This window comes from Cryptomeria japonica, chromosome 10 (genome assembly GCF_030272615.1).
Source record: "Cryptomeria japonica chromosome 10, Sugi_1.0, whole genome shotgun sequence".
NCBI lineage: Eukaryota > Viridiplantae > Streptophyta > Pinopsida > Cupressales > Cupressaceae > Cryptomeria > Cryptomeria japonica.
Window position 1 is genome coordinate 52,755,849 of NC_081414.1, and position 12,523 is coordinate 52,768,371.

Here is a 12,523-nt window from a genome sequence, read left to right on the forward strand (position 1 = left end):
AATAACTCCATCATACAAGGGAGTTGTCCCTCTCAAACACAAAGGAAGATTGTGGTTTTACTGCAATCTCTCCAACTATTGGAACAATTGTCAGTGTTCTTCAGGCAAACAGGGTTAGTTTTGGAAACAACATCGCAATGACAAATTTGTTTACCAACACAACTCTTACTCAACTCAAGGTAATCTACAAGAGTATTCTGCCATTTAAGTGAGTGGTAAAAGTATTGTAGATAAGACATTTTTGGCTTTGTATAGACTTGCAGTATAATTTTTTTGTTTTTTTTTTCTCAAAACATTATGTTTGGGGAATCTCCATCTACGAGTGAGTGTTGTTGGTAGAGATCATATAGTTAGGGGGATTACATGCACAATTTTGTTTGTCATAAGTAGGAGACTTCATGCCCTTTGCCCTTAATGTCAAAGGGGGAGAGAAAAATTGTAAATAAATGTGTATTGCCATCAATGACAACAAGGGAGATGATTGGCAATATGTGCAATATGTGTTGTCATTGATGTCAACTTGATGTCAACTTATAACCTATCATACTTGTACAAAGATGAAATGATATAGTTGAAGAGGTTGAGAAATGATGTGAGAACTGCACATTTGAGAGAGGTGGTTTGAGCATATTTGAGAGTGATGGTTTGACATAGTTTGAGACATGCAATTAGCATGATTGAGAACAAACAACTCAATCTGAAAGATCATTATATGCATTCATGACAATAAGATCATCTAGAACTATTGTATGTACATGGTCAAGTTAGTTACACATTGTTTATGCTTTGGATGAGGAGTGCAATCACATTGATTGGTTTTTGCATACTTCAAGGAGTTAAATGAATGACAAATGAATCTTTGTTCATAATTGTATTGTTGAGAAAAGTTGTCTAAGGCATAAATTGCATGCTTTCCTCAATTAGTGTCTCTGTACTTTGGTATGCATTCCTCCAACATACAATAATTGGCCTTGTGGTTCTAGAGTTCAGTTTATCAGTCACCTAGGAGGTTATTTCTAGGCTCTCAAGCCTTAATATCTTCTACCGGAAGAGTTTGAGTTGACTATTATCCATATTGCACTATAGCAAGTTTAAGTGTCTCAAATGTTCACCAAAATGCTTTGCATTCCTCCAAAGTAATAGATATGGTTGTGCAAACTTGGGGATATGATTAGAGAGACGTAAAGATTCATTCATACAAGTTTCAATTCATTTGGTGTACCATAATGCAATATCCTAAGCATCGAAGGGTTATACTGTAATGTCCCCTTTTTAGCCGCTCTCGCTTTATGAATGGTTACCCTATCATTGGCCCTTGTAGGCTAACTCAGATGGTTAGAGGGTCCCATTTGGCAGAGATCAATGTGTTATTTCTCACAGAGCTCAATATATGTTCATGTTTGGCCTTCAATGGACTTTGTTTGGCTAACTTACTATTTATAGTAAGTCATCATTTCAGGAAAGTCATGGTTTCTATTTATAACAGGGCACTTGTACAGGCTATGATTGCAGTGTCGATCCCTTGCACAACTAGTTTGATCAGATAATGAGGGATTTACTATTTATAGTAAATTAGTGGTTGATAGAGAGGGACCCTTACTAGTTTTAGTAAGGCAGTTGGATGCGTAGTGAACATAATGGTTAACTCCCAGGTTCAAAAGGAATGGAGAAATAATGATTATTTGTGGAGATATGTTATATTAATTATTAATAATCATTTACTAAGTGCAATTATTAAGTTATAAAGTCACTTTATACACAATGAGGCCATTACCCTCAATTTAAATGATTTAAAAGTGAATTAAAGGATTATGATTTATGGAGGCCAAAATATTAAGTATTTTATAAAGTTAATGTGCACACAAGTTATATTATTTAAAATGATATTAAGTGCATTTATTATTCATGACTATGAGAGCTCAAGTTTGAAGGCATTATAAAGTTTTATGAAAAACCTAAAAGTGGATTTCAAAAGGGGATTAAAGGCACTTAAGAGTTGAGATGATATAAAAGGGTTTCAAAAAGCAAATCAAACTCATTCTTGATGTTATTTTGACTTGTGCTTTTTGATATGAGAGTTGAGTGTAGAAATACACAAGGGTTTCGATCATCTACAACATTGGAGAACGAGAACTCTTCTATGTTTGTGCAATTTTGAGGTTGTGCAATACCAGCTGATATTATGGCTTGAGAGGGCTTCATCCAGGAGTTCTATTTGTGCTTAAAAGTGAAGAATTTCATCTAGGGTTTGAAGTTTTTGGAGGTTTATCTACAACATACCTAGGTATTTACCATTGGTAGCCATTAAAGAGTAGATTGCAAGCTTTTAACTGCTGCTACAGTAACATGTGAACAAAAAACGCTATAGTGTTTGAGTAGATTTGTGAAAGATAATCAAGGGGTTTAGATTGCAAGTTTGGTACTATAGTTTTCAGGGTTCGTGTCATCATCAACAGATCATTCTAGCAACTTGTGACAGGTTCTTTTCATTGAATTCTCATGTTATTTTCTTGTAATCAGACTGTAGAAAATCGCAGCCATTAGACATGGCATAATCTTGTTATGTTAGGGATTGGTAGTGGGAAAATCAGTCATTGTAATTTGTTGGTAGAGCATAATAATAAGAGTTTGTAATTAGACCATTTTATAACAGCATTGAATAAGAGGATTGTAGTTGAGTTTGCATGCCAACTGTTTGTATTAATGTCTATCTGCTGCAGGTGTACTTTTCTCATGAGTAGGTCATATATATGCATCTGAAAAATACAAAAGGGAATTGCATTTCCATCTTAGCTTTGACTAGACATCTTAGTGATCATTTACAAGCATCCAAAACATATTTGGTACCAATCAAAACAAAACAATCAAACTGTAACACCAAACCAGCAAGCATACAGGTTGGAAGCAAAGTGTTTGTCAAATTGTCTAAGGAAAAAAAAAATCAGGGTTTTACATCAGATTTCGGAAAGGCATCTTACATATAGTTAGTCTAGGATGCTTTGTTCTCATCAATTCAATATGTTTTTCTACTTGCACCAGCACTTAACTATCAAATACTTCAAAATAAGGTTGTAGAGATATTGCGGATAGTCTACATTTCTCATATCTCAATCGATATTATGTTCTTAGTTCCTCCAAGGTGTCATACTGGTGTGCACTTGACTGTTTTGGTGGAGTTGTTGATGATGGGTTGATAGTCTTGTTTCCTTCACTTGCGGTTTGATCCCTTCAATATTTTCTTTGGAGGATGTGTTTCAATGTTTTTGGACCCAATTATGCTTTGGGTTGATCCGCAACTCATTTTAGATCATGATGCATGTGTTTGAAGTTGACCTATGTTGTATTACATGTTTCATCTAAGGGTCATCTTGGAGCTGACCTAATTGGAGTTTTGAGATGCTGCAAAGGACATATATAGAAGAACAAATTAGTTGTGATATGTATCAATAAGATGGAGTAAGTGTGCAAAAAAGGGATTGCAACTTCCACATATGACATATGCAACTTTTATAGTAGTTCAAGTTCATGTTTATCATTCTAATCTTATGTATCCTGCTCTGAGATAGTGAATCTCTTCAACAGGTCTTTGTATCTTTCTTAGCAAGTGCATCAAGGAGCAGTGAGCTTCTTTAGGTAGTGAGATTCTTTAGGCAGTGAGCCTTAAAATTATATTGTAAAACTTGTTCATTTATATTGTGAGATAGCTCTCATCGTGATTTTTCCCTTATTGGGTTTTCCACATAAAAATCTTGGTATCCTTGTGTGAAATGTTGTGGCGCATGCTTTGCTTTCAGTTCTTCATTTTGGCAAGTTGTTTTGATGTCTAATTTGCAAATGGATTGTTTAAGTTTAAAAAAATAAGTTAAAGAAAACACTGATAATTGGACAGGGACCACTGAAACATTCTCAAATATCATCTTTCCTGTGAACGGTTAATAGTATAATACAATTTTGTCACCACAAAGAAACTGTGGCAATGAGAGTTACAGAACCATTTCAAATGAAACTTTCTAGAGAAGAATGAAGATACAATTACATAAAAAAGATCACCTATCATAGTGATCATGGCTCGCACTCAAGTGAGAAGTTTCTGCACGTGCTTCCTGTATTCTGTCAAATAGTTCCCTCACAAATTCTGAGTTGTGTCCATGTGTAACAGCTAAGATCTCTGCAGCCTTTGAGTAAAACTTAAGAGCCTCCACTGTGTTCTCAAGAAACCTACAAAAGGATGATAATAAGTCACATATAATATTAAATTTTAAAATTTATTTTAATTCATTTTCCCTTGGAATTCTACAAAATTATATCCAAAATGGAGATGCAGAAATGATGAAGATGGATATGAGAACAATAACGTATGTTCCAACAATCAATATTTGTTGACAGTATCAACCTCATCGCTAACTACAAAATTTAAAGTTGAAAGGGAGACCTTGATGGGGAACTGCAGAGCTGCATATTTTTTCAGGCATGATAGTCAACCCTGACAAAGAAGCATATTATGAGTTGGATTATATGCTAAGTATGCAAAATGTTCATTGACAAATTTGGCTGTAGTACCAAAATGGTATTATGTTTTTGGCAGCAGTTAAATTCGTTACTGGTGCCTATTTCTCAGCATGACATTAATAGCAAAAGCCCAGATCAATCAAGTCACTGTTGCTCCTATCCTAACATGTTAAATTTTCCTGTATCCGTTTCTGATATTTTCCTTATGGAAACAAATCTTATGAGTGTTGTCATTCAAAATTTTCTAGAGTATTATTAGTGATGAAGTTACTCAACTTCACTAACTCTTTTTTATCCATTTTGGATCATACTAACTCTTTGTGTCCCAAAAGATAACCAGTTCAATAGATGGGGAAACGATTCCCTCAGGTAGTCTATATCATACCAATTTTCCTTGCCTTGTTTTTGACCACTTAGACCAATCTACCATGTCTCAATCTTATGAGTTTTGTTATTGAAAATCTTCTAGAGTATGATTAGTGATGAAGTTACTCAACTTCACTAACTCTTTTTATCCATTTTGGATCATACTAGCTCTTTGTGTTGCAAAAGATAACCAGTTCAATAGATGGGGAAACAATTCCCTCACCTAGTCTATATCATACCATTTGTCCTTGCCTGGTTTTTGACCACTTAGACCAATCTGCCATGTCTCATGTCCCTATTTTTGATATTGTCTTTGTTTAGTACAACAGCATCCTTGTCCAATTCTACTTGAGAATAGAACACAAGATTTTCAACTGAAAAAGAAAAGGTCCTTGACCTAGCATAAAAGGCTCAAAGAGACATATATTCTCACATTTACAACAGAATAAATCTTTATGTAAGGTTTAGGTGACAGATCTATCTGAAAACAATCTGAACTATTTGTTCAAGAATTCTAAATGGACTATATCAAAGTGGTGTAAGTTTCTTGACTTTTCTTTCATCTTCTCTTTTCTCAACTATAACCAAACTTTGTCCCCAACTTTATTATGCAATGTTAATATTGCACTGTGCAGATTTATTCCACATACTATCACTCAGTTGAAAAACTAAGACTTGGCAATAACACAGCAGGCCCAAACAAATTTAAAACTCGGGACTTCACAAAAACTCGGAGAAAAACTTGGCAATAACTCAGAAAATTTATAGAATATTTGAAAATATATAAAGTTCTAAAATATTCTTTAAAAACTCAAATATTCCTTAAAATATGAAATTTTGATAATCTTTCAAAATAACTATCATAAATTTAAATTGATCCTCTTGTACTGGTTCGTCAGCAAGCTGTCCCATTAGAAAGCCATGATTCTTGTCTACGAGTTATGTTTGGCTAGAGTTTGTATTGGCAATTATGCCAAATATTTACTAACTTATGCTACTTTACAGGATTACAGAGTGTTGGTGTACGTTTTATCATATACCAAACATTAGAATAAAAATGCCCGATGACACTCTATCCTCTCTTGAAAAATCACCGCTTATGTTAAGATTGCGAGAAGATCATATGGCGATTCCAAGGTTTTTTTTGTCAGGTCTTGACGTGTGGATAAGCTCAATAGGCGTTGTGATATGCTGGTAATACACAAAGGGACTTATGCTTGAATTGTTCACAACTTTGGGATTTAGACGGGTTTATGAATTGGTGCTCTTCTTTTTTTGGATTTTCGTGTTAAGACTTTCAAAAAAAAGGATAAAAAGGATAAGGGTTTAGAAGTCTACTCTACTCCAATGAATTCAAGAGACGGTATTGATTTGGTGAACTCAATAAACCACACTTTGCTTTGCCTCACTTTAAGACAACTACACAAAGCGGATGCAATCTTCAAGGGTTATGCTTATGATCGGAAGTTTAAGCATACACAAAATGGAAAGCTCAGACTAACTTTGCACAATGAATAAAAATCATCTATTCATCAAAAGTATGAGCGGAGATACACCATGAATCAATACTTATCAAATATTTCATTCAATCTAAAAACATGAAATAAAATCTAACTAAGGTGTTGAAGAAATTGAAAACCTTGCTAATCACTCAAATAATAGAGATTACAAAGCCTTAAGAAAAAGCACACAAGTAATGTATTATCTAAAAATGACCTTGCGACAATATTTCAAAAACCTCACACTCTCCAAATGAGAGGAGGAAACCTTATATAGGAGTTTAAAATATTTGAATGGCCGAGATCGAACAGTGATCAAGGGCCCAGATTGAAAGATCAAAACCCAAATTAGGGTTTCCCAAAACTCTAACAGTTTGAACAGAAGAGAAGGAGACAAGTGGCATAGCTGCTAATTTCACTGATGTGGGCATCCAGTTTCCTTTTCAGTAGATGCAATGTATCTGAACACTAATGATCGAACCTCCTCCAAGGTGACACTCGGCAAACTACCAATTTGGTAATCAACCATGTCCACGTCATTAGTACATGTGGCGAGAGTGTTTTCCCAGTCAGCCGCTTGTGCTAGGAGGTTCTCATCAATGAGTAAGAATCTCGAAATCCTAGTGAGATCATCCTTGAGAATCGGTCTTGAAACTTTGAAGAAGTTTCCTTGAATTTTGGCCCTCAGATTCTTTGCACGTAAATGTTTTTCTCGCACTTCATCTTGCTGCAATATCTCGGCTGCTACGAGAAAAACCTTGTCCTGAGTACCTCTGACAATCTTTTCAATTTCCAAATACTTAGCTTCGGATTTCCTCAAAGATTCAACCCTGGTTGTCAAAGCAATGTACCATGTGCTGAAATCATATCTATCCCCTAACTGAATAACTTCTCCATCTACCAAATCCTAATGAGAAAGCCCTCTAATGGTCTTTAAGTGTGGGATTATTCTATTTTGAATCTCCTCAACATCTTCCCAAGCTTCAGCTATGTCTTGAATTTTGCTTAACAAGGAAAAGGTGGAGTCATATGCTGATACCAGGTTTGCAACAAGTATGTCAGCATGCTCCAGGGCATTAGAAGTCCATTTTTTGGCCTCTCTGAATGTAGTCTTCATATCCTCATAATCCTTCATTGACTCTAGTGGAAGAGGTGCGGGAGGAACAACTGGTACTTCCCGATCAAGTGATTTTGTTAAGTGTTGAACATACTTCTTTCATTGCTCATTCTCAGCTTCAACCTTATTTCTCTTTTCAACTTCCTTATTCAATCTTTCCTTCATGGTATTGAAGGAGTCATCGAAATCCTCAACTTCCTGAATCTTGGTGGTCTTCCCCAAACTTATAGTAGTGACCTCATAGTCCTCGGGAGTAATGCTATCTTGATTTTTTCCTGCCTTTGGTACTACTACCTGTACTGATTTGAACCCTGCACTATCTCTCTGAATCAAAGAGAACTTCTTAGTTGTTTTAGGTGGTCTTATTTCAGCTGGTTTATTCAATTCAGCCAAGAATGTTGTTGTGTTCTCTACCTGACGAACCTCCTCAGGAACCTTGGCTTTCATTCTTTCCCTCAACCAATCCGGGATGGTTGATTGTTACATGCCACTCTCTTCAAAATTATCTTCAACTTCCTTAGGTGCAGTAACTATGCCATCGAGGAATTCTCTTTAAGGTTCTAGGTTCTCAGCTTCTAGAACTCTGGTGAGAATAGAGAGCTGACTTGGTTCTTGAACCATTTCCTCAATGATTTCCTCAATTACAGGAGGAATAACTTTTGTCTCATTAGCTCCCATTTTACTATCTTGTTCTTGTTCCTCAATTTCAATTCTTACTGGAGCAGTAGATGTAGCGCTTATAGTCAAATGACCTTTAACAGACCTGTGCATTCTGCTCACATCTGCATCTCCAGTGATTTTCTTTCCTTTAGCCCTTATGGAATTCTCAGTGGGCTCTTTTCTCTTCCTTGACCCAACACTTTCTAGATTCTTTGGGTTTCGATGTACTCTTGTGATTTGAAGACATGGACTCATCAGTCCCCATGAGATAATAGGTGAAGACAACGTTCTTTGCTTTGAGCTCCTTTGTTCTCTGAGCTGCCCACCATTTGGAGTATTCAATCACAAGTCTCATAAGATCACCCAGGTCAGATCTTTCAGACTCTATCCAATCAACTAGAGAAAGAGGTTCATTCTTCAGGGTGGCATAATGTGGCTGCTCATATTCATTGTCTTCTTCAAGTTGGTCTACCACTCGGAATACCTTGGATGCCCTGATCAAGCTCAATGGGATCCTGGACCAAAATCTCTTTCTGATCTCGAAGTTATCAACTACGTTAGCCCAATAATCTTCGAGGTTTGGTCTATGCTCGAACCACTCTCCATCAACTTGTTTCATCCAATGAAAAGAATCGAAATGGCCCCTTGCTTGATATTGAAAGAATGGGTACCATTGAATCTCCTTGTCGACATGTGTAGCAGCTTGGGCTGATGGACATGTCTCCAATCCATTTTCGATACTGAGAGAAGATGCACCTGTCTTTTGTTTCCTTCTTTGCACAATCATAAAGTTTCCAAACTGTCTTACTACTTCAAGAAGTACCATTCTGTTGTAGGAAACATGGGTAGTCTATACGGCTGTCTAGAGAACCCCTGGGTCATTAAGTAGGTGAACCTGGGTTATTGGATATACCAATACCCAAACGTGCTGATAAAATCTTTTGACTCTTGAGAGAGTCGCTAATGAAGACCTCCCTAAAAGGTTCTCGTCATATGCATTAGGAATGCATCAATAACTCTTTTCAAATGGAATTTCTCCTCTAGGTGCAGTTGTGGATAACAATCATAGACTGCGAACTGGTTCTCCTTATTTCCAACAGCTCCTCCGCACACAAGGCCTCTATATCTATATGTCCTAGCTAAAGAATAGATCAAATAAGAACTCATATAAAATGTTCTATTCTTCTCCAAGTTTCTCAACTGATCATCCAAATTATCATTGATGATTCTAGCCCAGTTTATCATCTTAACGCCAGCAATTACCTCATGGATAAAATAGTACATTCATGGCTCGAAAGGAGCACCCTGCTGGCTGCCCATGGCTCTATTGAGTAAAACAATGAGGTCTCCGAAATCTTCTTTGAAATATGCCCTCACAAGGAGCCTAGGTATCTTGAAAACACCTTTCCTAGGTTTCTCCAACCATGAATGGTTGATATTAGCCTCATATTCTTCTACATTGTCATTGTATAGTTGGGTTGTTTCATCCCTGATTATATAGATCGTGTTGTGGTATTCAGGGATGTGGAAGGCCTCTCTACTTGCTACTTCTTCAATATTTGTGAGAATCCTTCCATCAGGTGCCACTATCTCTCTATTCTACGGATTATAATGCTTGAAACACTCTCAATCTCTTATCTAGTTCGAACTCTCAATCTCAGTTCAAAAATGCAAGTTTCTAAAACAATTTTCAGTTATAGTTCGAACTTGATCTCCAATATTCTCTTAAGAAAACACTTTCTAATCCTGTCTCAGTTCGAACTTGAATGGGAAATCTTGCTAACATCATCTTCTTTCCTTCCAAATTAGCAAGTATCTTATGAGGGGACTTCATTGTTTTCATTCTTCAAACTTGGGTGGGCTTCATTGAAGTGTTTCTATTTGCAAGTGAGGTAGGGCAGACTTGTCTTAAGTTAGGCACCATACACCATGCTCTTGGGCGGACTTCATTGAAGTTATTTCCATTTGCAAGTGAGGTAGGGCGGTGTTGACGTGTATTTTGTACACTATCAAACACAGAATAAAATACCTAAAGGTACCTTATCCTCTCTTGAGTAAAGCCTCTGATTGCTGAAGATATCGCGAAAAAGGATCAATCAGGATGAGTCCAAGGTTCTTCGATGTAGGATCTCTACGTGTGGATAAGCTCTCTGTGGTATGATGTGATTTGCTGGAATCACAAGGGGACTTACACTTGATGACTGAACTTCCTGATTTGCTTTGAATATTGCTGGAACACAGGATTTTACTAGCTTTGACTTGAAAAAAAGGAAAAAAGATGAGGGCGAGGAAAGGATCTAATCCTAACACTAAGAATGTAAGAGCAATGAATGATCTTTGATGAAATTCTAACTAAGTCTTGTTTTGACATCACAGGAACATCTCCACAAGGTTAGTGCGATCTTCGAAGGAAAGCTTTATGATGTTCAAATCATCACTGCAGGCATAGACACCATCAGGTTGATGCATATCAATGAAGAAGCGACAATTGAAGTTAAGCTTAAGCTGAACGATTCCAGTTGACTACGCAAGGCAAGTCTGCAATCAACAAACTGCTAGTAGTATGGATGTACGAATTCCACCATCAATCAAGCACATTTCTTCCACTCATCTAATAACATGAAATCAAATATGAGAAGTATAAAGACCATGCAAATTGTCGAATCGACCCATAAATTTCACCATTTCTTCAATGAAGTTACAAGTCTTTTACAACAACATCTTGGCAACAATCTTTGCCTTCTCTCTCTACTCTACTCTAATTGCTATTCTCTCTCTATCTTCTAACTGCTTCCAACTATTCCTAACTATTGCCTTTACAAAATGAAATGCCAGGGCTTATATAGTGCCCTCAATACAATTCGATGGCTTAGATCAATTCGAGATCAATGGCCAAGATTCAACAATGAAAACCCTAATTAGGGTTTGTTACAACCATTACATAACATTTAATGCTTGACCAATGATAAAATTGTATTGCTTGGACACATGTCCTCTCTAGAAAATTCCACCAATGGATAGCTGGGGTAGGTACATCGGAGTTTGTGCCACCTTCCATGAGTTAGGTACATTGAATCTGGAAATGCTGAGGTGGACCACACTGATTGGAGAAGTGATGACTAGGATGCCACCTCGTCTGACACTTGTAACTTGGTAGATATTCAACTTGATGTTGTTGAGAAGCTAGCTTTAATTAATTCATCTGGAACTATCTGCTTCTTCAACGAACCCTTGTTCTAACTTCTTTTGTCCTTGATGTGCAGGATGATTGTTGTACCTCGCCTTGGAATACTGGATTGGAGAAGTCGCCCTTGATGACGTTAGTCCAAAGAAGGCCATCCTTGTCGATGCTAGGCTGGAGGAGGTCGCCCTTGTCCTTGCTTGATCATCCTTGAGGAGACCGTCCTTGTCGATGCTTCGAGCTTGGGAGTCGCCATCTTGATACCTACACAACATTTCACAATTAATAATATATCTTGAAATCTAAAAATTAAACTTTAAAAGGAAGATTCAAGATTTTAATTAGGAAATTTCATGATAAATCTTGAGTTATCATTTCCTAGTTTAGGATTTTCATAGCAAAATTTAAATCTTCAAAAATGGTGCCAAGGTGATTACGCCATACCTCCACTTGGGAATTAATTCTAAAAAAAAAATGCAAAAATAGGAGAATTCGCTAGGCAAAATGTAAATCAAGACTCCCTTTAGCAAAATGCGCCGCCTTTAGTCTTCACAAGCATCAACTCCACCATCTCTAGCCTTCAACACCTTCAAAAAATCTGGAAATTATCCTCCAATCTAGCAAGAAATTCGCCTCTCCAATAGCCTTCAAGATGAATTTCGCCTTCCTTAGTCTCCACACTTGGTAGAAATTCGCTCCACACAAGCTAGATTTCGCACCTCCTTCCTTGCTTCTCCAAATCGCACTTGAAACAATGAGTGAATGATTTGAATAATGAAAAACACACCCCAAATATATAGAGCGCTCACCATTTCACCTCCCCATAGGCCAACTTGATGAAAATAGGCCAAAAAATAAATAAAACTAAAAAGGAAGAGGCCGACTTAATTAAGCAATAAAAAATGATACCTCAAGCGCTCTTCTTTTAAATTTTAAATTAATAATAATTAATTTCGAAATGCCTCAATTAATAAAAAAAAACGATTTTCCAAGGCTCAAAATTAATTATTAAATGCTATGCAATTTTCATTAAATGCCAATTCAATTAGAATTTTTTTTGGAGTTTTAGCGAAATTGGCATTTAATGTGATTTGGAGGACATTGGCGTCTAGGCATGGTAAAAATATCACTTTGTTAAGAATCTCGCCTTGGTCCCTGGGAGAGGGACAGGAGCGCCCTTTCATTTTTGGC

The 12,523-nt window shown here is 36.7% G+C and overlaps 1 protein-coding gene across 11 annotated transcripts in view; it reads right to left on the reverse strand.

Moving 5' to 3' along the window:
* The window catches only part of LOC131029723 (histone-lysine N-methyltransferase ASHR1), a 295,469-nt gene that overhangs the window by 71,314 nt on the left and 211,632 nt on the right, over window positions 1-12,523 (reverse strand). For 9 of the 11 annotated variants that reach the window (XR_009102815.2, XR_009102821.2, XR_009102814.2 and 6 more), the window contains one exon: window positions 4,051-4,218. Coding sequence is in view for 5 of the 11 variants with exons in the window: in XM_057960357.2 (XP_057816340.1) it covers window positions 4,051-4,218 (168 nt within the window). In the remaining 6 variants the exon portion in view is untranslated. Of the gene's footprint in view, window positions 1-3,896; window positions 4,219-12,523 lie in introns of those variants that run through there. The other 2 variants (XM_057960406.2, XM_057960384.2) reach the window with 1 other exon arrangement.